Source organism: Barbus barbus (genome assembly GCF_936440315.1).
Source record: "Barbus barbus genome assembly, chromosome: 15".
Taxonomy (NCBI): Eukaryota; Metazoa; Chordata; class Actinopteri; order Cypriniformes; family Cyprinidae; genus Barbus; species Barbus barbus.
Window position 1 is genome coordinate 25,953,180 of NC_136743.1, and position 26,270 is coordinate 25,979,449.

General features: G+C 39.7%; 1 protein-coding gene across 1 annotated transcript in view; it reads right to left on the reverse strand.

The window, feature by feature from the left end:
• Positions 1–608: 608 nt before the first annotated feature.
• The window catches only part of LOC306880788 (epidermal growth factor receptor-like), a 63,321-nt gene continuing 37,659 nt past the window's right edge, over positions 609–26,270 (reverse strand). Inside the window, exons 9-28 of the mRNA XM_079434553.1 lie at positions 25,740–25,866; positions 25,483–25,556; positions 25,255–25,345; positions 24,948–25,147; positions 17,656–17,788; positions 17,045–17,135; positions 16,675–16,832; positions 16,496–16,537; positions 15,467–15,608; positions 15,071–15,193; positions 14,286–14,384; positions 12,885–13,070; positions 10,027–10,182; positions 9,609–9,684; positions 9,316–9,462; positions 9,051–9,148; positions 8,807–8,971; positions 5,818–5,859; positions 4,281–4,383; positions 609–2,524 (exon numbers count right to left, since the gene is read on the reverse strand). Coding sequence (XP_079290679.1) covers positions 2,163–2,524; positions 4,281–4,383; positions 5,818–5,859; positions 8,807–8,971; positions 9,051–9,148; positions 9,316–9,462; positions 9,609–9,684; positions 10,027–10,182; positions 12,885–13,070; positions 14,286–14,384; positions 15,071–15,193; positions 15,467–15,608; positions 16,496–16,537; positions 16,675–16,832; positions 17,045–17,135; positions 17,656–17,788; positions 24,948–25,147; positions 25,255–25,345; positions 25,483–25,556; positions 25,740–25,866 — 2,615 coding nt within the window. The 3' untranslated portion in view covers positions 609–2,162. The remainder of the gene's footprint in view (positions 2,525–4,280; positions 4,384–5,817; positions 5,860–8,806; positions 8,972–9,050; positions 9,149–9,315; positions 9,463–9,608; positions 9,685–10,026; positions 10,183–12,884; positions 13,071–14,285; positions 14,385–15,070; positions 15,194–15,466; positions 15,609–16,495; positions 16,538–16,674; positions 16,833–17,044; positions 17,136–17,655; positions 17,789–24,947; positions 25,148–25,254; positions 25,346–25,482; positions 25,557–25,739; positions 25,867–26,270) is intronic.

A 26,270-nucleotide genomic window follows, 5' to 3' on the forward strand; every position in this document is an offset into this window, starting at 1 on the left:
TTTCATTTTGTACAAGGACTCAAGGAGCTACACTGACAGGAAACGAGTTCATTATGTAACAGTTTAAACTGATTTTTTATTCAGCGCTAGCTGGTTTTTAATAATGTTCTCAAAACATTAGCACAGAAATATTTTTTATACATAATTCATGGAACTTTTTTTCCTGAAACGTTTGAGTTGGATGTTCGCATAATATTTTTAAATGTCACTATTTGTTTTAGAACATTCAAAAGAAACAGTCCCATAATGTTTGCAAAATTATATATTGAATATTCCCTTAAAGTTTGTATAACCAAGAAAAAACAAATAAATACATACATACATAATAATAATAAAAATTGTGAAAGTTCAGAAAAAAAAAAAATCAGAACGTTAGCAAACATTCTTAAAGCATAATTTTGTTAGCTGGGTCTAAGTCATCAAAACATTGGTTATTTAACCTTGTCTCTTATTCACATGTTTGTGATCATGAAAGTGGGTGATATGCATAACTGTTGAGTCCAATCATGACTATTGATTAGAAGTAATGATTACAACAGCTTTGATGAAATTAGCACTGTTTACATTGCAACTGATGGTATCATAAGTACAGACCAACTCTTATAAAACAAGTCTTTATTGATTTTACTTCTTATATAACAAAGGACAAGAAAGAACATTGTCACCATATTTTGAGAGCAAATTCATATTTTCAAAGGAATGATCAAAGCAAGAAGGATAGTGAATTTAAGATATCCAACCACATTTGTTTTGTGCAACATAGCCATCATAGCGATCAAGATATGTTCTGTCTGTGAGATATGTGTCAGATTCATTGAGTTACTATTACAAAAGTCAAGTAGGTACAGGAGGGTGAAAACACAAGGACGAACAGAAATGGAATATATGAGCGACCCCATATGTGGTGTTTATGACAACGGATAAAATACTCTGTTAGATACAATAATGCAAATGTCAGCCATATATTACAGTTCTGTACAAGTACCAGCCACATGTTGGCCTTCGGACGAAGCTGAATCTATCCATACACAGATCACCGTAACAGCCCTGTCCACATAGCCAACATTTCCAGCAAAAACATAGCAGTTAAATATTAAATTTAACTCAAATTTGACTTTCATTCACAGCAGAGAGGAATTAAACAACCTCTGAGTTCAGCTGACATAGTGTTTCCGAAAAGTATTTGGACACATGAGCCACTATTAAAGATGTATACATGGCTTTGCATTAGCCTATAAAACAAAGGGCATTTAATGTACATAAATATATCGCAAACACATGTTTACTAGGTTTTTGAAGTATGAAGTAGTAGATACACAACCTTTCAAATGTTTGGGATCTGTAATATTTTTTCAATGTTTTTGAAATAAGTCTTTTAAGGCTGCACTTTTTTGATTAAAAATACAGTAAAACAGTCATTTGGTGATTAAGAAACATATCTTATTAATAGTATTATTATTATTACTGTATTATTATTTTAATTAATGCTGAAAACAGTTTTTGTTGCTTATTTTTGTGGGATTTTTCTTTTCTTTTTTTTCAAAATTTTTGGTAACAATGTTAAAGTCATAACTGTCACTTTGGAGCAATTTCAACTTTGCTGAATAAAGATTAAAAACATATTTCTTACTGAATCCAGTGTTTTTAAAGATGTCATATAGTTTAATATTTCGTATCTAATGCAATGAATTTTTAAAAGTGACTAAAGTGTCCAAATACTCAGGTGCAACTATATCTTTAAAAGTTTCATGATTACAGGCACTATAGAGCAGTACAATGGTGTAACTTGTTTGCTCATTTCAAACATTATTAACATGACTGAAACCACTTAAAAGCAGTCTTTACATGTGGGTCGACAAGCTTGTTTCATGATATGCAATTTCAGCACACCAGCATGTTTCCACTGGCATCGACGTGGGATTCATATCCTGTTGTCATTCATAGCCACTTGACATTTGGAGAGAGCCACAATTGTTCGATCCGACCAAGTCTAGCTCAGAACAAAACAAGCATATTTGAAAGGTAGCCCAGGTTATGAAAATCCCAGGTTAAGGTAGCCCAGGTTATGAAGTTTGCCTGCATATCCGCTATAAATAGATGTCCTTCCATCTTTATCTACTGTAAAGTGGCTGATTTTAACAGTTACTTGTCTCCATAATGTGCTAGTGCACTTCCAGCCCCATGTATTCTGCATTTTCCGCAGCCGGCAAGTGGCCGTTGGTGTGTGTTTTGAGCTTCAGGGGGCAGAAGTCCTGCTGGTAGTCTGGGTTGTCCATGCTGTTCTGGGGGTTGAAGCCCTGTACAATGGAGAACGGCTGTCTGGAGAGGAGCTGCGTGTGGGATGTGTTCAGATACTCAGGTGGAGCGGCAGCAGCAGAAGCCGGGCTCTTAAAACAGTTCAGATACTCTTCCTCAGTTTCGTCCAGCGCTGATGAAGAGTGCGGAAGTGTGCGTGGGGGTCCGGGGTGTTGGTATATTGGGTTGGTCATGCTGGACATCGATGATTCATTCTGGTTGATATATTCTGGGAAAGAGGACAATATGGGGTTAAATACACAATTTATTCTATTAATTATTTTAATTAGCAGTTCATTAAGATCTACATACAATAATACCCTGAGGGTTATTAGCATCTATTAAAGTTATTGGCACCTAAAATCATTTAATTACCCTTATGACATTCCAAACCTATGCAGGCTCTTAAGGAAAGTGGTGATGAAAAAGAATGAGAAAGAAGGACAAATGATAGCCCAATGCTTTTGCATTTTCTCATGCAATGGATTTTATGATCCCCCAAGAAACTTTGTGTTTGCACGCAAAAGTTTTGTGAATGCCTGAAAAAAGAAAGATTTGTGAGGGGCCGAGAAACTTTGCATTCACTTGCAAAACCTTTGCACCCCCCAATAAATATTGTTTGTATATACTGTGAGTACAATATTGTGAGTACAAATATTGTTTGTACTCACATAACATTTGAAACTTTTTTCAGTTTGCCTGCAAAAAAGGGTTGATAGCATTCATCCAAACAGTCCAAAAAGGCTTATATCATTTATTACTCAGAGGTTATTAAATAGTGCAAAAAAGTGCAAAGGTGCAAAAGTGCAAAACATTTTCGGATATTAACCCATGTGCGACCAGGCACACACCTGCACTCATTAAACCATATAGCCTATTACCGTAATACACTTAATATCACGAGAATACAAAAAAATACATATATCTCCCAACACACATATCCCAATACATTCAAAATGATCCATGTATAAATATATCAAAAAAGTATATACAAAAAAAATTCATAGCATTAGTTTTTATATACAATAGGTAAACATACACATTGGAGTCCCAACATATATCCTTAAATTATTATAAAAAAAACAATTCAAAGACAAGTCTTCATTCATACCAAGAGGATGTAGGACTTTTAAGATCACAAATCCACCTACATTCCTTCTGCAAGAGTCTACGTTCTAAATTTCCTCCTCTACAAGTCTGTCAACTTTTCAATAACCACAAAAATTTAGAATGAGACATCTCAAAAAATGCCGAGCCACGGGAGATTTTAATGATATATTTCTGAGTAATAAATGATATAAGCCTTTTTGGACTGTTTGGATGAGTGCAGATCTTTTTTGTCTATCAACCCATTTTTTTTTCATCACCATATCCCTTCAGAGGCTTCACACAACCTTGTATGACTTCATTATATATTTTAAAAAAGGTCATTGTTCACGATGCGCAAAATTTGAACATTCTGAGATTTGAAAAAGTGTTGTTTTTTCTTAAAGTTTGGGCTGTTACTAATGCAAACACCTAGAGCCCACAAGTAGTGTATATCAAGGATGGGCAACTTCGGTCCCGGAGGGCTGTTGTCCTGCAGAGTTTAGCTCCAACCCTAATCAAACCCATCCCTGCTGTACATACTAGCCGGACAGCCTCTCATGATTTGGTTTTATGTAAAAAGCAGTGTGAAAATTCTTAAAATTTTGCTTCAGAACAGCTTTGAAAATGCACAAGGGTGAGTAAATGATTACTCTCCCTTTAAGAATACAAATCAGAGCAAACCACAAGAATGCAAGATCAACATTAAGCAACATTGAGCTGCTCATTTCACCATAAAATAAAATGTGCCTCTTTATGCCACTTTTGTCCTCATTCAGTATATTTTAATTTAAGGAGATAAGATGATAATATGTCTCCCAATATCTGAGACAATTTGAACAAGTTAAACACTTTAACTCTCTAAAGTATTTAAAAAACCCTCCAGCCTGTGCTCGTACCATTCCATCCTGGAGCGGGCTGGAAGTCTCCCTCGTGGAAGCGTTCTGTCGGATCTGGGATGTAACGCAGAACCATGCTGTTCTCCCTTCCTGGGAAACCATTCTGAGAGAAAATAAAAGTATATTACTTAGGAAGTGTCATCATGGTTAAACCGGTTTCATTTCCTGTAATTGTCAATAGGTGACTGGCTAGAAGATTACAAAAGCACAGCTGGGTACAGTTGCGCAACAAGTAGACCTTTGTCTTATATTTCATTTTTATATTGTAGGTGTTTCTTCAGCTGTGCAAACTTTTATGTTCAGGTTGATCCATTCTTAATAAAAATATCATGTATTTTGAAACAAATTATGAAAATACATCATAAAAAAACATGATCATTTGAACAGACTGTGTCAATATTTATAGTCTGAAAAACAAATATTTATGGAAATTTTCACACAAATTCTGTCTCTCAGTTGTGAGATGATTTACACCATGACCAATAAAGGTAAATATCATTAACAGTATTTTATTGTGTGCAATTTTCAATTTTCATTTAGTCAAATTATGAAAACAAATTAAAAATTAACTATGTATTTAGGATACAAAAAAAAGAGAGAAAAACTTAAAATACTTAAAAACATAAAATGTAATTTCCTCCACACCATTTACACTAAATATGTCCTGGTTCCAGTACATTTGTATATATATATATATATATATATATATATATATATATATATATATATATATATCTTAATGATAGCAAAACAGAGGTTATTGTGTTTGCTCTTTCAGGCCTTTAGGGTATCTCTGATTGTGACTTGAGAGATGTGGTCACCTACATGTAAATGGTTTCCTATATGTAAAAACAAATTGTGGGTGTTATTTTTGATTCTGCACTCATATATATATATATAAAAAAAAAAGATAAATGCTGTAGTTAAACTATGTTTTTTCACTTAAAATTGTTAAGGCTAAAAGTTTCTTATAGCTTTTGCAGAGTTTGAGAGAGTAATACAACTCGACTTGACTACTGCAATTCTCTTTCTATTGGAATAAGTCAATCTAATATCAATTGCCTTCAAATAGTTCAAAATGCATCTGTCAGATTCCAGAATGGCACCCGAAAATTGGATCATATCTACCCTATATTATGTTCTCTGAACTGGCTGCTGTTCCATTACAGAATAGATTTTAAAATTCTTTCTGACCTTCTGGAACCAAATTCATCTGTTGAATCTCTGAGTTGATCTGAGCTAAGACTGTTGATGGTCCTGAGATTCAGACTGAAGTTGAAACATGACTGTGTTTTTTCCATCAGTTTCCATCCTAAATCTATATATCATTTTACACAAACGTATAACTGCTCGTCTAAGGTGAATCACTTATTAGTGTTTTGATGTCTCTTCCCTACTACACGGTATACACACACTTTTTTATGTTTTTAACATTTATTTCAGTATGGTTTGTACAGCACAGTGGTCAACTATTGTTGTTTTTATTGTGCTTTATAAATAAAATGTGATTTTATTTGATTTAAAATGAGTGACTTACCCCGTTTCTGCTATGACAGTTCCCAGTGCTGCTGTTGAGACTCTGAAAAAACCCCAAAAGTAACCATGTGTTTATTATTAACTCTTTAAAAACAAGTATATATTTGTAACATAAACCAAATACTGTTGTGAAATAAACTATTTTTCGCTAGTTTTTCATTAAACAGTGCACATGGGTATTGGAAGCTTGATTTAACTTTATTGATGATTCTAATAATGCAACCCCAACTGAGTGCAGCATTATTATATACACTTATAATAACTTGCATATACATTGCGAACCCATTGAAATAATTAATTGTAATGAACACATTTTAATATGGGAGGGGTAATGAAACATTTAGCTGAACCTGCAGGACTATACAACTACCGATCTCCTTTTGAAGACCCCTGTGATAGGGATGTACTAACATTTAAGGTAATGTCTTTTTTGCACTTTTTTTGTATTATTTCTAGTCGCTGTTTGTACTATGGTTAATCCATTCAACTGACATAAAAGATGATTACTGAGGACTGGATAAATCTTTGTATTCAACACCACGTGCACAAAACAGGCCTGTACCTGTTACGAGGAGAACAGAAGCCAGCCTTTTTGAGGCTCCTGGACCATAACAAACCTAGTCAGCAGTTCACGTAAGCATGTCGTAGGTTTTCTTTTGCAAAACACGTTCATAAAATACAAGGAACTAGGAAAAAAAAACATACGCTAAATAAGCTACCATCTGTCAGAGAAACTACAGCCTTAAATGGCTATGCCTCAATGACTGTGTTATATAAGACTCCGTCTGAGCTCAAGGCCTTCGTTCTGCAAAAAAAAAATTAACAAGTGTTGCCTGCGAAAGCAATCAGACTTGAAAGGCTGAAGGAGATTTGCACGCATTTAGCGGCAGGCGCGAGGCCAGGAAACACTCAGAAAGCTGAGGCCTGGCGAGTCCTCTTGGACAGGCATGCTTTGGTTTTCTGCTGCGGAACGGTCATTAATCAGGAGGCAGCTGGGAGGAAGCGGGGGAGAAGGTGAAGAGACAGAAGGACAGCGGAACAGGAAGTGGGTGAAGGAGACTAGGCCAGAAGAAGACGAAAATCAGGCCAGGTACATACGCCTCTGCAATGTGAACTTTCTGTTCTTTTGAGTGAAAGCACACAACACTGTCATCTGATTTGATATCGCCTATTATCAGCTATTTGATATAGCTGTTCAGCTGTGACAGATGTTTTAAGATGGGCTGTCCATACAGCTATTGCATTCATTTGGCATGTAGTATGCAAGTTAGAATAATTCAGAACAGAAATTATTATTATTATTATATATTGTGACGAGTCGGCTGCCTCCCCCCTTATTATCATCACCACCCCGTCCCGTATTCGCCGCCCTTCACCAGGCTCCCGACGGGAGTGGGTGTGTAAGAGAGGAGGGGCGCTGAAACAGCCAGGGCTGGCGGCGTGTGATGAGGCGCACCTGATGTGAATAGAGCCTCATCACCGCGTCGTTTAAATGCCGACCGCGCTTCTCCTCGGGAGACCGGTCTCTTCCCCGTGCATGCACGCTGGTGTCCTCGTGGGTCCAGGAAGGGCGAGTCGAGTAGGATGACTGCCGCACCCGTTACGGCTGACGGGCCAGGATGCCGGGCCGTTTAATCCCCCAGAAGCTCCGGGGACCAAGGAGTAGGACGAAGCCGCTCGAGAGAAGCCGCCGCCACTCACTCCCGGACCCAAGAGGGGAGCGCGTGCGGACTCCGCCCCTTCCCTGGACCCTTCCTTTCTGAACACTGCCCTCCTTCACGTACCCCGCAGCACGACGAGGACACCAGATCCCCTGTTTATTTTGGACACTTTTTTCCCCCTTTTTGGACACTATTTTGATTATTATTGTTTAATAAAAACCTCTCCGAGGCCTGACACCACACCCACTGTGTCTGTCGTTTGCTCCTCCCGCCACTATATATATATATATATATATATATGATTAATCGCAATTAATCATATCCAAAATAATCTGAAACATATACATGCATGTGTGTGTATTTATATATAAATAAATATACAGAGCACACATACATATATAATGTAAACATAAACTTTTATTTTGGATGCGATTAATCGCAATTAATTGTTTGACAGCACTAATACACACACACACACACGCACGCACACACGCACGCACGCACACACACACAATATATCAGTTATGGTCCAATATTTAGGATTTCTTCACTTTTTATTCATGCATGCTCTTAAATGTAAAATGTAAAACTGTTTTTAACAAAACTGAAAATGAATATTCATTATTCATACAGTAATTATGATGCTGTGATGCCTCAATTAACTTAATTTTTTACATATTGATTTTATATTTCTTTATTTATTTTGAATTTATTTAAACAAAATAGTATACATTTTAATATTGGTCATTTATATCAAGGCTGCATTTACATGATCAAAAAAACAGTAGAAACAGTAATTGTAAAATTTAAAATAACTTGTTTCTATTTGAAGATATTTTAAAGGATAATTTAATCTTCAGTGTCACACGATCCTTCAGAAATCATTCTATGATGCTGATTTGCTGCTCAAGAAACATGTCTTATCATCAGTGTTGAAAACATTGTGCTGCTTAATATTTTTTTGTGGTGTATTTTCATGATTTTTTTGTTCAGGTTTTTTTTTATTAATAGAAAGTTCAAAAGTACAACATTTATTTGAAATATATATTTTTTTGTAACAATGTCTTTACTGTCGCTTATTTAACGCTGAATTTCATTACAGTATTTTCTCTGCTGAATAAAATAAAAAAATTACATTAGACTATGCCATGTTTTTAACCTCTGTTCTGTCGAACTGAGAAAACTAATCATATTGGCTGTCATATAATCTTGTTCGGTGTCTTTAGCATTTTTATATTGAGGTTGAAACTCTATATTAGTAATGAGATGGAGTTTGAAATGACTTATAGAATGTCATGAACTGAAATGGACCAGTAGAGTGTGTATTACCATAGAATGGAGCAGCTGTGTGCGGGAGGTGCTGGGGCTGCTGAAGAAGCTGTGATTGGGCACTAAATACTTGTCTGCATCCACAGCTTCATCCAGCTCTCCACTCATCAGACTGCGGTAGAACTTGGAGTCAGAAGGACTGGGTAAATGCATCCGATCATCACCCTGCAAACAGGAAAACACTCATCAGTAATTATACGTGAGGAATTCTCCAGTGAATAAATCAGATTTGTGCTTCTCTCACCTGAATGACGAGATAGCGGGACGGGTCACGTGCCATTTTAGTAAACTCAGCGATGAGCTCCCTGAAGCGAGGTCTGCTCTCTGCATCAATCATCCAACCTGGATGAAAACAGTGACGTGATGATAAAGGAGATGATGAATTAAATATTTTTTAAATCGTGCATGCTCAAAATTATGCATTGAAAATATTAATAGGTTTCATGTGTAAAAAACATTTATTAAATAGGAAGAAAGTACTACATACTACAGCAATGATTCAAACTTACATTTGACCATTATCATGTACACATCAATGGTGCAGATAGGAGGCTGAGGAAGTCTTTCTCCTTTCTCTAGAACTTCAGCAATTTCACTTGCAGGAATCCCATCATAGGGCTTTGTTCCAAATGTCATCAGTTCCCAGACTGTCACACCTAAAGTTGTGTATCATTCAATTATTTTTTTTCTTAGTAAGTTTTCTTTTTTACACTGAAGTCTATATATGTAATCTATATATATTTTTTTTTTTACTGAAAAAAGCAATGGCAAATATTTCTGACATTAGAAAACTGTTGCTAACCATAACTCCAGACGTCACTCTGGTGGGTGTATGTCCTGTGCTGGATGGATTCCAGCGCCATCCATTTTATTGGCACCTGTTGAAGGATATTGATAGATGATAAAAATCTTTATTTCAAATGTTAGAATTGGAAGTGAACACTGATTGTTCGTAGGCCTAACCTTATACCGTTGAGACACTAAAAAGGCCATATTCATCACTTCATTAGTTTTTATGATAGTTTATGATAAAGCACTATTGCATTATAAACATAACAGTATGAATTTCTGTAAAGCTGCTCTGAAATGATGTGTACAGTGAAAAGCGCTATACAAATAAATTTGACTTGACAGTTAAGTGACAGTTTTCGTCTAGTAAAATGAAAAACTGCTAAACTTCTGTCAACAAGATCCACTTTCTCAAAAACTAAATAACAGACCTTTCCACCATCTGCGTGATACTCCTTCTCATCGGCGTTCAACAGCTTGGCCAAGCCAAAATCAGTGATCTTCACATGCTGAGGGGTTTTTACCAGCACATTACGAGCAGCCAAGTCTCTGTGCACAAGATGGCGCTCTTCCAGGTAATTCATGCCCTAATAAAAGTCAAAGAGAATTTAGTTGACATACAGTAAGTAAATATAATGATGTACTCCTTCAGGCTGGAATAAAAATCCAGTGACAACGGAATAAAATTAATTAATATGGGCTTCGTGACTGCATATCATCCCAAAATCTTATTTAAATGTTATGATACAGGAGTATTTATTAGTATCTGCAAATTCAAAAATGGAATCATGAAAAGAGTGGAAAGTGTTTATAAGCCACATACGGAAACTTAAACAGATCCAAACGGAACAATGTCATAATATGGAGACACATGAATGGAAAAATAGCAGAACTCACAGACTGCAATGCGTCAATATGCAGCATTTATTATCAGAAGTGAATGAATTCCTATTATTTGCACACATGAATAGTAGATTTTCATGCATTTTGTGCGTAAATGGACCGTACATAACGAATCTGACAGCAAACTGACTAATCAAGACGTGTGACATGACTACAATAAATGTAAATATGCTCTAAGGGAAAACGTAAATTAAACTATGCCCCATCAATTCATAATCAAAAAGATTTTTAATAATCATAATTACCGTAATAATTTATTTAAAATAATTATTTTAAACAATAAATAACTGTTTAAAAAATACTGTATTAAAATATTTTTAATCATTAATTGTACTGAATACATTAAATTGATGTCTCTAAAATCATCTGTTCATCATTAAAAGCCAATGCCATTCAGTGATAGATCACAACATGTGAAATGTAAAATAAGTGTAAACAGGCACTAAGAAGTGCATGGATAAAGGAAAATATTACATGGATTATTAGAATTACTGTGCAAATTGATGATGTTCAAACAAAAAGACAGTCGGTATTCAGGAAGTATATTTGATCAAGCTTTTCTCAGAATGTTAAATCAACCATATCGTACATTTTCTAGTCATATTCTGATCAAAGTTTCTCTCCAAAAAGAAATGTTATTCCCTAAGCAGTGAGGACTAAAAATGCCTGTCTGCTAAAAGAATCTTCACAGCTACTGATTTGCACTTCAGAAATTAGATATGACTAAAATAAATGTTTTGAATATTTGTGGGCGGTACAGATCTGTGAGTGATATTACTTTTAGTTTTATATCACCAGCAAGAAACCAGGATAGGCGCATCAATTCATTCCAAATCTAAAAATGACTCATTTTATCTTCTAGTTCAGCTCTAACCACAGCATATTAAACCAATTACATTTTGCCCTTTTCCTTTTATCAAATAAGACAGTGGAAAAAACTATAAAAGTAAAAAAAACAACAACAAAAAGAACAGGACCCAGGACACCAATTAATTAATAATTAATCAAATGAATTGCTGATAAGCATAATTAATTATCACAAATCCTGTCCGTGGTCTTCCGTCCGCTTGCCACCAGAGGTCATCTTCCCATTATATTGACTCTCACATTACACAGACTGTTACGTGTCACTCCGGACTACATTTCCCATGTTCCATTTCACTGATCACGTTTACACCTGCAGCCAGTTACACACACACTAGATCAATCTCAAACAACTATTCAACGGCGAGTATTGTTTAGCATTTATCGCTCTCCTAGTGATAGCTACTTTACGGAGCCAGTTCCCGGTCCTAGTTTCTAGTTCTAGTCACATCGTTTTGCCTTATTGTCTGTTTCCTGATCTTCTGCCTGTCTTGGATTTCTCTCTCGTCTTGTTGTTTGGACTCTGTTTGTACCTCGCCTGGATTATCATCTGATTTTTGGATTACCCGTTTGCCTTGCCCTGTTGGATATTGTTTGCCAGAGACTGATCACGTCCTTGGATTACTCTTTTGCCTCGCCTGAGTCATACCTGTTTGCTGGTGTTTTGACTCTGCCTGTTTCTGACCATGTCTTTGAATAAAGCTCTGCAAATGGATCCGTACGTCTCTAGTCTCGTTCGCCCCGTTACAATTAATAATTGTATTTTAAATAATAAACATTGTTGGGAAGGTTACTTTGGAAATGTAATAGGTTACAGATTACAAATTACCCTATTTAAAATTTAATAAGTAGAGTAACTATATCAGTTACTTTATTATGTAACTGATTAGATTTGATTACTTTTCTTAATTTGTAACGAATGTTTTCAATTGTTAAACATTTTAAACCAGACAGGGTTAACCTTGCAGTAGTGCTAAACACTGATTACTGTCAGATTTTTAAAATCGTTCATCACTTGAATTAAGATTATAACAAGATTATAAGAATTTTAAAGTACAGCCACCAAATGAGACTTTACTTTGAGATTGCTCTGAGGGTTAAATACAGATTTAAAATCATAACAAGAAATAGTAAATATTAATAGAAGTATTCAGATGTAATCCCCTTTGTAATCGTTAACATTTTCATAAGTAACTGTAATTTAAATCCATATTTTTTCTCCTAACTGCAAAAAATAATTTTTACGTTTCTAATTTCTATGCAGTGTCCTCGGGGTTCCCCCCACACATGAGGATTTCAGATCGTAAATTTCGATTCGCGATCGGGGCGCTTCCGACCTTCTTCCGAGCAAATTTAGTCACTCTTATCACACCTCACACCACAGGAAAATCTGATAAGATGATCTTTAGATCCACCAAGATAATCGGGACATTACCTAGGATTGTCGGAAGGGGAGAAATCGGCCCAAAATCAGCCGATTATCTTGTGGTGTGTACCCAGCATAAAAGAACAATCCATTTACCTTAGCAATCTGCACACACCAGTTGAGTAGGTGTTGAGAGCCGATGTTGTCCTTGTTTTCTCTGACGTAGTCCAGCAAACAGCCGTAGGGCATCAACTGGGTGATAAGTTGGACGGTGGAGGTCAAGCAGATGCCGAGCAGCCGACACACGTGAGGATGGTCAACGCTCGCCATCACATAGGCCTCCTTCAGATACAAACAAATGAGGTCAGTATATATATAGTATAGAGCAACAATGACAAATACTGTCGCTGTTTATAGTCCCTACAGACTTAAAATTAACAAATGAGGTGCCTTGAGCACATTAGAAAATATTTGCAGGGATGGAGGCCTGGGGTTCTGAAGAAAAACGCTTCAGGAAAATCTAAACTTAGCAGGAACACTAATAATCAAACCCCTGGGCAATAAACTGTATTTTTCCTAGACGACTTAGAGCTGCCAATACCAACAACTTTTTCCTTTCAAAAAATGAGGGAGTGACTGGTCTCTATTTCAATCTCTATTTCGTTTATTTTTTTCTTTTTAATATTCAAAGGACTGTGCAGATATGTTAAATTTCAGTTTCTGCAGATTCTCAAAAGGTTATACTGGCTGTTTACATAGATGATCTTCAAAGTGACCTTGAGAAGCAGCCTGCAAAGCCACATACTCACAATCAAAGAGAATATTGGAGGAAATTACATTCTTTGTGTTAGAAAGGTCTTGTTTGCTGTTGCAGTGATGGGGCGCATGCAAAAAGCAGGAATTCCTCCTCCAGGTTGAAGTTTTCTGTTCTATATCAACTCCACACAACATCCAGCGGGACTTGGTCAGATTACCCTTTAACTCAAGGTTATGTAGGATAGATTTCAGCTGCGCCTGTCACTGGAGAATAAGGCCTTTTCTGTGCAATCATTATCTTAACTAGAATGACGAAATGTCGGTTTTACTGTCTGTGTTTACTGAAATAATTTACATGTTAATTGGATCACAAAGATACAGTGCAAATGCATGCATAATAGAATTATAGGCAAAGAATGCAGGACAACGTGTTTGATTTTAGAGAAATACACAGCCAACTTTCAAATGTTGTCAAAATGTAAAATGATTCAGGCTTGAGTAATAAGCACCAGTCCAGACTACAGCGCCCCTAAAAGTTATTTGAAAATTTAAGACGCACTTAAAATGTAACTTCATTGCATTAGATACAACATATCTAACCAAGTGGCATCTGCAAACACTTTCAAACATCTTTTAATGTTCAAATATCCTTTAGTTTGTAACTTGTTGAAGCCTCTTTAATTGTCTATGAATTTTTTAAGCAGCAAACTGACAATAAGACCTTGAGTCACATGCAGTTTAAATTGTGAATAAGGTCTGATGTTACATGACAAACACCACAATTCAGACTCTGATACTCACATCCAAGATCTCCTTGTTCGCTTTGGGAGACGTGGCTTCTCGTAAGACCTTAATAGCGACAGGGATCTTCACACTCTCTCCCTCTGGAACCCACAAGCCCTGCAGGAACGGACACATATCTGTTTTAATATCTCATGCCGCAAACAAAGTTACACTCAGTGTTTTGTAACCGATGAATTTTCACAGCTGAAATCATCTTGAGATAAAGAGATAACCTTTATGTCTACAGATCAACAACTAATTGAGATTGTGCTGTAGAGAAAATTAAGAAGGCATTGAAAGAGGAAAGATGAAAAGCACGTAGCAGTGAGGCAATAATGATTGGTTAATTAATAATCGGTTTCATTATAACACTGTTAAATACATAATGTAATACAAAATAATCAATTAATGTACAATAGGCCTACATATTATTACAAATGCCTGCAAAGGGAGCCAAAGGAAGTGGAAGTTGCTGCTGTTAAGCTTACAAGACGATCAAGTCCTTGTTTAATATTGACCAAACATTTAATTCAAATATCCACTTAATCTTTCATTTTTGGCCACTTTTTTGTGATAGATGACACAGCCTCTCTAATTTCTTCAACAAAAACATGTGGACATCACAAAACTTAGTTTTACTGTACTAAAACTGCTAAATTTGGTTACCCACATTCATCAAAATCTTCTTTTATGTTCAACAGTAGAAAGAAACTCAAACAGGTTTGGAACGGCTTAAGGGTGTTTAAATGATGACAGAATTTTCATTTTTGGGTGAACTGTCCCTTTAAATGGAGGTCAGTCACCTTATACACAGTGCCGAAAGCTCCGGACCCAAGCACTTTGATCTTCTTGAACTCCGTCTCTTTGAGGATGCGCAGCAAGGCCTGGTTGGGGGCTTCGCCACTGGGGGTCAGAGGCTCCACTAGCTGTAGAGACAAATAGAGTCAGGAAACACACAAAAACATCCTGTCTTTGAATGAGTATGGGATGACACGGATCTGTCTGTATTCACGGAAGCTATTGTCTCAATGACTGATTTCCATCAGCATTCACTGTTGACTCTACAACAGTAAACTGGCTTCACTGCTTTGATCTTACATGGTTTCACCAAGCTCTGGCAGCTCAGCTTCCTTTAAGTGTTTGGTTGTTTAACAGTAGATACTCAGAATATTCAGATTATGGTTGTCTTGTGATCTGACCTCTCTTTCTTGCAGGAGTCGGCGTAAGGTTCTCTTCCTCTTGATGTGCCGTCTGCGCAGAAAAATAGCAACTCCTAGACCCAGGATAACAAACGCCAGCAGACCTCCAACCACACCAGCGGCAATCATGGGCAAACCCGAACTACAGACGAAAGGAGCATTACTGAGTTGAACTTTCTGCAATGGAAGATGGTGCTCTCTTGAGATGTCACTACATCTCAGAGCTGACTGAGTGGCTATGCTCTTAGATATTACTTAGATTTATACCATGTGAAGAGTTTTCAGTTTAAAATAAAGAATTTTTTGTCATTGGATATTATATGAATTAATGTATAGAAATATTTATGTTTTAGATGTCTTTGGATTTCTAGTCAGAATTTAGATTTCTAGGATAAAAATGGTATTTATTTATTTATATATTTTTAGAATTCTTAGAATTAGTAAGAAGGTTTTCAGTGGCATGTTGTTGTTTTTATTTTTTTATTTAATTAATTATTTATTTATTATTAAAAATGTATTCATTTATTATCATTTATGGAAGTTAATATTCAATTATTCCATGAATACAATTCAAATGTTCTCATTATTTATTATAACTTATAAGGCCAATTGAAAGGAATCATGTGTGAATTTACAGTGTTTTGCTATTTTAGTTCCACTTTAAATAAAACATAGGCCTGTATATGATTCAAAGACTTATATATTAATAATAATAATAATAATAATAATACGGGATGATGCATCATCGTCTAGATTGTTTCTAGATTTCTTACACTTCAGCAGAAAGGCACACTAATCTCAAGAAGGATATCTTCCTTTATTTCTTACCATATGCATCATTATTCCAAACTGTGACGAAGCCTTCAGTATTTGGTACCATTTTCTAAGAAGTTGCAATAATTCACAGCCTCATTATTACTTTTTCGACAAAAACTATGGTGCTATATGAGGATAAACATTATGATTATCAGAATATTCTGGAAAAGGAATGTATGCAGCATAGAATTATGGGACAGATTCTCATCTTACCCTTTGAAATCTTTGCAGTCTTTCAGATCAGGCCCAGTACATCTGCAATGCAAAACATAAATTCCATCAATCACAATTAGTGCACTCTGAAATCCCTGATGAACCTGGTTAAATTACACAAATGACCGTTTTATGTCATTACATTCAAATTAAAGCATCATATACGATGCCTCTCTCACCCCTGGGTACAGTTCTCATGACAGGACTGGCACACTCGCATCGCATCAGCATATTTCCAAATGAGTACATCCTTCTCTCCCGGTATGCCTTGTGGGCAGCGTGTTACACAGTGCGGCCCATCTTTGTAGTTTGCACAAACTGTACATTTGTCGGGTCCCTGGACAAAAGTTGGCAATTAGATGGCAACAAGCAACTTTTCTACAGTCTTCAAGTGATGTGAATTTAATGATGTGTCTCCAGGACACAACTGGGACAGAAAACATTGGTTTGAGAGGCCGGTGTGCTGCCACCAGCTTTGTTAAATATAAGAATAACCACTGTTTACTGACTGCAGAACATGTGGTATTGTTGAATGGGTTTGATACTTACAGGGCCGGTGCAGGTCAGGGTTTCATTCATGAGCAGACATTCAGGGTCGCACTCAACACACGTTTTATTGACCTCATATTCACGTGGCTCACTGTATTGACAAAAAATCCATTCTGTTCAATATAGTCGGAATCATAATTGAACAAAGAAATGGTAACACTTTAGTTTAGGGACCAATTCTCACTATTAACTAGTTACTTATTAGCATACATATTACTAGCATATTGGCTGTTTCTTATTACTTATAAAGCACATCTTAAAGCCTTATTATATTATAAATTCCTTAATGTAGAATGTTAATAGTTAGTTAGTGACAATTGGTCCAAGTGGACAAGTGTGGCCCAATAAAAAAATAAAAAAATAGTTAGGGCACTTTTTCAGAAGTTTCCATGCCCTAATTCTATGTTTCTTTCAAAGTAGGCCAAAAAAGTCAGGGATAATGTGTAGTCAGCTGGCCATGATCACAAAATAAACTAGGTGGTTTAATAAAAATAAACACATTTAAGATAAGGATTTAAATGTTTGCATTCAGAGACATGGCCTGTTGTAGAGCTGTTGTTTAGCGTTTAAACATGGATAAACTGAGAAGGCATAATAGAGCTCTCACTCACCCAGCCAGCAGGTTGCAGGAAGCCACACAGTGTTTTTTACGGGTGTAATGCTTACAAGTGAAGCACATAGTGGCACCAGGACCCCAGCAGCCATCATTTGTGCACAACTCATCACACATGCTGTTCTGATTTGCTGTAAAATGTATTCAGATAAGATATCAACACAAAATATATGGGTAACACTTTATTTCGATGGTCCATTTTGAGCACTCTGTTGACTATAAGTAACTTTGCACCTACACGTCAACTAACTCTCACTGGAGTAGTAGTAGACTGCCTACTTAATATCTGCTAACTCTTCATTGTGATGGTGTCCCAACAGACATTCTAACCTTGCAAATGTGTCAACAACTTAAACCCTAACCCTACCGGTCTACTAATACTCTACTAACACTCTAGTGAGAGTTAATAGATATGTAGGTGTAATGTTACAATGTTACAATGTTATAGTCAACAGAATATTTTAAAGGGACCATCAAAATAAAGTGAAAGATATGTGTTTTAGAGTCAAATGTCTGTAAAAGGAAACATGTAAAGCCTCGTTCAGACTACATGATTTTAACCCGATTTTGGTACGATTTGCTTGATGTAGGGTGTTGTGGGGATTCATATACGGCAATGGGCGTCAGGACGCAAGATTCAATCGTTTCATCTCGTATAGTGTGTCATAGTGCATGACAACCAATGCCATGTCTGCAACGCTTCACGACAACACAGAAAGTCAAGCATGTTTAATGAGTTCCATCACAGCTATGACACGGGCCAATAAGAGCACAGAAGCGCCTTCATACATGCTTTCAAACATGCCGAAACGAAAGAGACAACGTTATCGGTCCTGCTAGGTGTAATTTTACAATGGAGGAAATTTTCGTGGAGCTATGGCAATAATACTTCTGCATTTATGATGCTTTCTTGAGGGATTACCGCGACAGAGTGAAAACGGTCGGTTCAAAACTATTTTACCTCAGTTCTCTGTGCAGTCCTCTTCATGCAATCCAGATTTGTGTCCACTGTCAGGTTTTCTTTCTTTTTGGGCTCTTCTGATGACAAGACAGGGCAGAACATGCTGTTTGCTAGTCATTGTTTGTTTACGCTCATGTCACCACCCGTCTAGTACCGCGCTATCGATGACAGCACGCACGTCGTTAAAGACGGCAAGTGAAGAATGTTCAGATAGAAACATGTAGTCTGACATGTTTCTTGTTCACGACACGACAAGATTTTAGGAGTCAAAATGGCGTAATCTGACACAGTGACTGTCGTAACCAACAAAACAAATTGTGTAGTCTGAACCAGGCTTAAAACATTCCATTACAAATGGATGCTTGTATTTGAAGGAATAGCTCACCCAAAAGAGATAATTCTGGTACTATTTACTCGTGCACCAAACCTGTAAGTTTTTTTTTCTGCGCAGTGTAGAAAAATACATTTTGAAATCTTCGTTAACATTTTAGATTTGGGAACAATATTAACTAGTTGCTTATTGGCTGTTTATTACCAGTGTTGGGTAGTAACTACTTACTAGTAACGCATTAGAGTAAAAATATTATTTGCTACCTGGTAACTAGTAGTGAAACTAATTACTAATAAAATTTGAGTAATAATATTACAAAGGTGAAATGATGAAATGAAAAACATCAATGTCACATGCAAATTGTGTAGCGGTACTAAGACTTTATCTACAGCGAATCCCAACATGTTTGGTTGGCTTTACCTGCTTGAGCCTTGTTGCAGATTTTACTATGTATCTGCTTTATTAAATAACAGTTGTTTAAAAAAAAATGTGGCTTGTCATCAGTTTGAGCCAGTTGTACTATTCATTCATCAAGTTTATCAAGTTTTCAATTATCAAGTTTTTGGGATGTGATGGAAAAGTAAAGTAACTAGTAATGCAACTAATTACTGTTGGCTGGGAGTAATAAGTAATGTAAAAATATTACTTTTGAAAGGTAACTAGTAACTAGTAATGAGTAATTTTAAAGTAACTAGTAATGAGTAATATATTACATTTTCTGAGTTACTAGGCCAACACTACTTATTACTTACAAAGTGCATATTAATGTCTTATTCTGCATGATCATATTCTACATCCATTAACCCTACCCAATACCCAAACAGAACTACTACAACAAGTATAAGTAAGCAATAAATTAGAGGTTTATTAGGGAAAACGACTCAGGTTACGTATGTAACCATGGTTCCCCGAAGGGAACGAGACGCTGCATCCGAAAACGCTTTGGGAACGTCTTCAGCGTGACAGCGCTCTGAATCACATGTGCAATCAGTCCAATGGAAGGGCGAGGCGTCACGGGTGGGGTGACGTCACGACCAGGAAGCTTAAAAGCAGCTTCTAGGAATGATGCAAGCACTGGCAGCGATGCCGGAAGTGTGGCCTCGAGCCGCAGCGTCTCGTTCCCTTCGGGGAACCATGGTTACATACGTAACCTGAGATTTTCCCTTTCAGGAACTCGAGCTGCGTCCGAAAACGCTTTGGGAATGAGATACCCACGCCGTCAGACTGACAAGTCCCTGCCCAGTGTGTACTAGGACGAGAGAACAGAAGAGCCCGGAGTGGCTCGCATGTCGAGGCCATAGATCCTCATGAAAGTGAGGGGCGTGGACCACCCAGCAGCGTTGCAGATGTCCTGCATCGACACACATGCTAAGAAGGCCTTGGAGGCCGCCACACCTCGGGTTGAGTGTGCTCTGACTCCCATCGGCGAGGGGAGCTAAAAGGACTCATAGGAAGAGTTAATCGCATCCACTATCCACCTACTGAGGGTCTGCTTCATAGCAGGAAGACCCCTCTTAGGGAGACCATAGCACACAAGCAGTTGGTCCGCATTTATCCACAGGGCAGCTCTGTGGATGTACGTGCCCAGTGCTCGCAATTAAGTTTCTGCTGGTCTGGCTCCCTGAAGGGAGGAGGACAGAAGGCCTGAAGTACGATGGGCTGTGGTGTAACGCATGGAACTTTAGGTACAAACCCCGCTCGAGGGTAGAGAAACGCAAAGTCAAGATAGGTAGGGGCCACTGATAGGGCCTGAAGATCACCAACTCTCTTGAGAGAGGAAATAGCCAAAAGGAAGGTGGTCTTGATAGTGAGGAGTCTGTCAGAAATCTCCTCGATGGGCTCGAAGGGAGCCTTGCAAAGAGCCTCTAGCACCACAGTCAAGTCCCACGTGGGGACACGTGAACGTACCGGCAGCCTCAGCCTCAGCGCACCGCGGAGGAAACGAGGGGGTGTCTACCCACTGACTGACCACCGACAGAAGCGTGGTAGGCCGCAATGGCCGCCACGTAAATTTTAATGGTGGAGTGGGTTAACCCTGCGGAGAAACGGGCCTGAAGAAACTCCAGAACTGTACTAATCGGGCAGTTAACTGGGTCGAACTGGCGGTCTCCGCACCATGAAGTGAAGAGTCTCTACTTCAGAGCGTACAGTTTCCTCGTAGAGGGAGCTCTGGATTGGAGGATGGTCTCGACAACCTTGGTTGAGAGACCGGAAGCTATGAGCTGTGCCCCCTCAGTGGCCACACCCACAACTTCCAGAGCTCCGGTCGAGGGTGGATCTCTCCTGACGGGAATCTCCCATGGATTGCTGTCGAGTAGAGAAATCAGGTCCGAGAACCATACTCGGCCCGGCCAGAACGGCGCTACCAGTAGTAGACTGACCTCGTCCCGGCGCACTCTCGCCAGAACTCCTGGGAGCAGAGCGATAGTGGGAAAAGCGTACAGACGAAGCCTCGGCCAAATCTGCACCATAGCATCCAGTCCCAGAGGAGCTGGAGGAGTCAGAGAGAACCAGACGGGACATTGCGCTGTCTCCTGAGTCACAAACAGGTCCACCTGTGCCTGGCCAAACACTCTCCATATCTGCTTCACCACCTCGGGGGGGAAGCATCCATTCTCCAGGCCTCGGCCCCTGTCTCGACAGAACGTCTGCTCCCACATTGAGATGCCCAGGAATGTGCACTGCTCTCAGTGAGAGGAGTTTGCTCTGGGACCACACAAGGTTCTGGTGCGCCAGCTTGTACAAGGGTCGCGACCGCAGTCCTCCCTGGTGGTTTATGTATGAGACCACCGACGTGGTCTCTTAGGTCTGGGGGGAAGTGTTTGAGTGCTCGAAACACGGCCAACATCTCCAGCCAATTGATATGCCAAGTCAAATGGCGGCCACTCCACAGACCACGGGCAGGGTGGCCACTCATGACCGCTCCCCAACCAGTGTGGGACGCATCCGTCGCTAATGTTATACGTGACAAGGAGCTCCCAGCACCGGGCCCTGGGACAAGAACCAAGGTTCCCTCCACATGTCTAAGGCACGTATGCATCGTCTCGTGAAATTGAAAGTGCGGAGTGGGTTTCCCCTCGGGGAGAACCCCTTGGTCTTGAGCCACCACTGTAGGGATCTCATGTACAGCAGGCCAAAAGGTATTACATTGGACGCAGCTGCCATCAGACCCAGAAGTCTCTGAAACAGCTTGGCAGTGAGTGACTGGCCTTCTTTCACTCTCTTGACTGCTGTGAGGATCGACTCGATACGAGCAGGGGACAGGCGTGCCTGCATCGTGGTCGAATCTCACACCACGCCCAGATAAGTGGTCTTCTGTAATGGAGAAAACACACTTTTCTTGGCGTTTAGCCTTAACCCCAGTACCTTCATGTGGTCGAGAATGACATCTCAATGTCGAGCTGCCGTCTGCTCTGATTGAGCTAGGTTCAACCAATTGTCGATATAGTTCAGTATGCGGATGCCCTGAAGCTGCAGTGGGACCAGTGCCACATCCACACACTTCGTGAAGGTACGGGGTGAGAGTGCTAGGCCAAAAGGAAGAACCAAATATTGGTAAGCTTCGCCCCCGAAAGCAAACCTCAGGAACTTCCTGTGAGTGGGAAGGATGGAAACATGGAAGTACGCATCTTTTAGATCTATCGTGACAAACCAGTCCTCGGACCTGATTTGAGACACGACATGTTTGATTGTGAGCATCTTGAACTTCAGTCGCATGACTGAGTGGTTCAGCTGACGCAGATCTAAGATGGGACGCAGCCCTCCATCCTTCTTTGGAACTATGAAGTACCGGCTGTGAAATTCGGACTCTCTTTCGTGAGGAGGGACCACCTCGATGGCCTCCTTCCTCAACAGCGTATTGACTTCTTGTTCCATGACCAGAGTCGAAATGACCCTGCTGAATCGCGGCGGCGGAGCGCCGAATTAAATACGATAGCCTCTCTCTACCGTGTGCAGGACCCAACGAGATACATTTGGCAGTAGTTTCCACGCTGCCAAGTAATCTACTAAGGGAATCAGTCTCTCGAGACTGACCTCTGGTGTAATAGGAGAGGCTAGATCGGTGCCTCGAAGCGGCGCACCGGCAAGTGAAGACCGATCTAACTGCTGGAGAGACCTCCGAAGAGGTGGCGAGTTTCTCAGCTCCGCTACGTCTCCGGGCGGAAAGAACTGAGAATGATGCTCGCTGAGAATGGCTGTGCCCTGGAACACCGACAGGGTTGGCAGACCAATCCCCTGAGAGCACTGAAGCGAGACGGGCACCATGTAATGCAGTGTACACCGCTCCACCCCAGTAGGGGTCACCCTCAGAAGTCCTGGGCCACATGCATCAGGACCTCTTCGCCGAGGACCCTCTAGCCTGGGTGACGGCTCACAGGTCCGTTTTGGGCTTAGCAGTCCCCTGCGCATGAGAGACGACGCTCTACTTTTGTGTGTCCCTATATGAGGAGCTAGTATGTGGAGGAGGCCACCCCCGCCCAGCGGTCTCCAGAGTTCAAGAACGGCGAGGGAGGAACCGCTGGAACGCCGCCGCTTGTTTACGGGCCTCCTGGTACCTGTCGACGACTGCATTGACGGCATCGCCGAACAGGCCAGAAGGCAGACCCGATCTTTATCTCTCATGTCTGAGAGGGTCAGCCAAAGATGCCTCTCCGCTGCCACCATAGCTGCCATGGAGCGCCCAATGGCACGGGCGATCTCCTTGGTGGCGTGGAGGGCTAAATCAGCGACCGCGAGTTCAGAAATATCTTCTGCCTTGAACTCCTTGCCCTTGTCCAACTCCTTCAGCAGTTTGGCTTGGTACGCCTGTAATACAGACATTGTGTGCAGACACGCACCAGTCTGACCTGCTGCCGCATACCCTTTGCTCACCAACGCAGATGTAGTACATAGCGGTTTGGTGGGCAAAGCCGGAGCCTTCAGAGACGATGCTACCCCAGGCGACAGATAGCTCGCGAGCGTCTGTTCGACCCGTGGCATCGCTCTGTACCTGCGCTCATTCAATCCCCCCACATTACCGTAGTAATCAGACGCGGGGATGAAGAGGCGGGCGAGGAAGAAGATAGGGCCCCGCCCGTCTCCATTCCCTCTGCCAGATCAGCCTGCGAGCCCCACAAGTGCAGCTGCTGCTCTGCCTCGGCAGCAGCAGGGCCAGCACCGTGAGAAGCACTCGCAAAGGGTCCCTTCTCAAAGAGAGCCCTCTGGGAGCGAAGCGTGTGTAGCGGAAACCACTCACAATGTGGGCAGTCAGCTCCCTCAAGAGTCGATTCCACATGCTTCGCACCCATGCAGACCACGCACAAACTGTGTGTATCCCCGCTCGTGATGTAGCGAGGGCAGGGAGGAACACACAGCTTGAAACGTGATCCGTGATCGCCCTTATGTTTTGACTTGTGTGTAGCCTTTGACATAGTGATTGTACTGAGAGGAATGAATGACAAACAAAACTAAATAAGACTCACAAAACAAGTATCAGACTGACAGACACACGGAGCGCTTGCTGAATGACAGAGAGCTGACGCCGGCTCCGCCACACGTGCTTTTAAGCTTCCTGGTCGTGACGTCACCCCACCCGTGACGACTCGCCCTTCCATTGGACTGATTACACATGTGATTCAGAGCGCGGTCACGCTGAAGGCGTTCCCAAAGCGTTTTCAGACGAAGCTCGAGTTCCTGAAGGGGAACTCTTAGTTAATAGTGAATATTGCACTTCTGCTGCTGTTTATAAGTTATGTGAACAACATTTATGGATCTTCCATGATGTTTTCTGTGCTTTTTTAAGTTTGACAGGTGTGGTCACTATGAACTGGACTTGGAAAAGGACTGTGTGAAGATTTTTTAAAAATTCTCCTTTTGTGCTTTACAGAAAAAAAACTAAACAGACACATACTGTGCAGGTTTGAAATGACATAAGGGGGAGTAACTTACAACAGAATTGTCATTTTTGGGTTAACCAAACTGAAATGATTTGACAGGTGTTATTGTGATAATTCATTACCGCACTTGGCAGCATCAGCATTTCCTAACATTTTGGCAGTCTGGTGTTCAGATTTGAAGAGGCGTTTCCAGTGTTCAGGGCTGGTGTAGCAGAGATGCTTATTCTGAGCGATTACCACATCACCGTCACTGATCTCCCTCAGAGAACGCAGGCCGAAATGTGTGATTTCAGTTTGGGTGACAGCAAAGCTGAAGGCACCTCTGTGGGAGCAGGAGGGAGACAAGGGGTGTCTTTATATATGAAATAGCAATTCATCGTCATGTGTCAAAATTCTCTGAGGTTGCTGACATATTTTTTATTGACTTACTGCTTTTTTGTACGTCCACGGATGACCTCAAGGTTTTCAAAGGCACCAAGGGATGGCATGTCTTTTGGCCACTGCTGAATCACCAGGTAGCCTTTGAGTTACAATTCAAGTTACGAGAGGAAGAAGATCTTCAGGAATGTTTACGAACACTGAGGGGCTAAAGGTCCCCTACATGAAACAGCATTTTAACCATTACAAATGTCCAATATTAAACCACAGCATTCTCACCAGTGATTTCTTTTACAGTTTTGAATACGTTGAGCTTAGCCGGGTCCAGTCCTGGAGTTTTAGTATGCTGGTCACTATAAATAATAGTAATAAAAAGGATATCAGAGATTGTAAAAGATTTGGCTCAATCACACAAGTCTAAATAATTCAAAAATGGAAAATAATCAAAGTATAATTGACTTAAAGCAAGATGGAAGGGTACTAAGCAATGTGGAATCAAATCGTATTTATCAAAGAGTGTGACATTTTTTTCTCACCCATTAAATGTCGTGGTGAGAATTGCAACACCTCCGCTGATTTTTGTGCAGTTCTCAAAGGAATCAATGTTGCTGGCATTGATTGACAGGACAGTGGCCAGAGACCCCATTCCCAGCCCATTGCAAACTAGAGTGATGGTAGGAAACATTAAATATTAACTGCAACTTCTTTCTTAAGTAAAGAATTAGCCATGAAGGCAATAATAAATTCAACACTTATGCTAACAGTGAAAGGTTTAGACACACTTGACTGAATTTATGCTCTGAATGATAAAAAAAACCTTTAGTCCAAACCTTAAATGACTTTAGTTTGAAAACTAATTTAAATTAATCATATTTATGAATGTTTCTGCAAAACTAAATTTGTGTCTTTTCACTATCCTGAAAACAAATGCAAACATAAAAGTACACACATTATATATATATATATTTGCAATACTATGGTAGGACAGACTACTAAGAGACACTCACTGTAATAAATTACAGTTTTTATAACGTTAAATGTTTTTTTTATTCTATTAAAATAAAAGT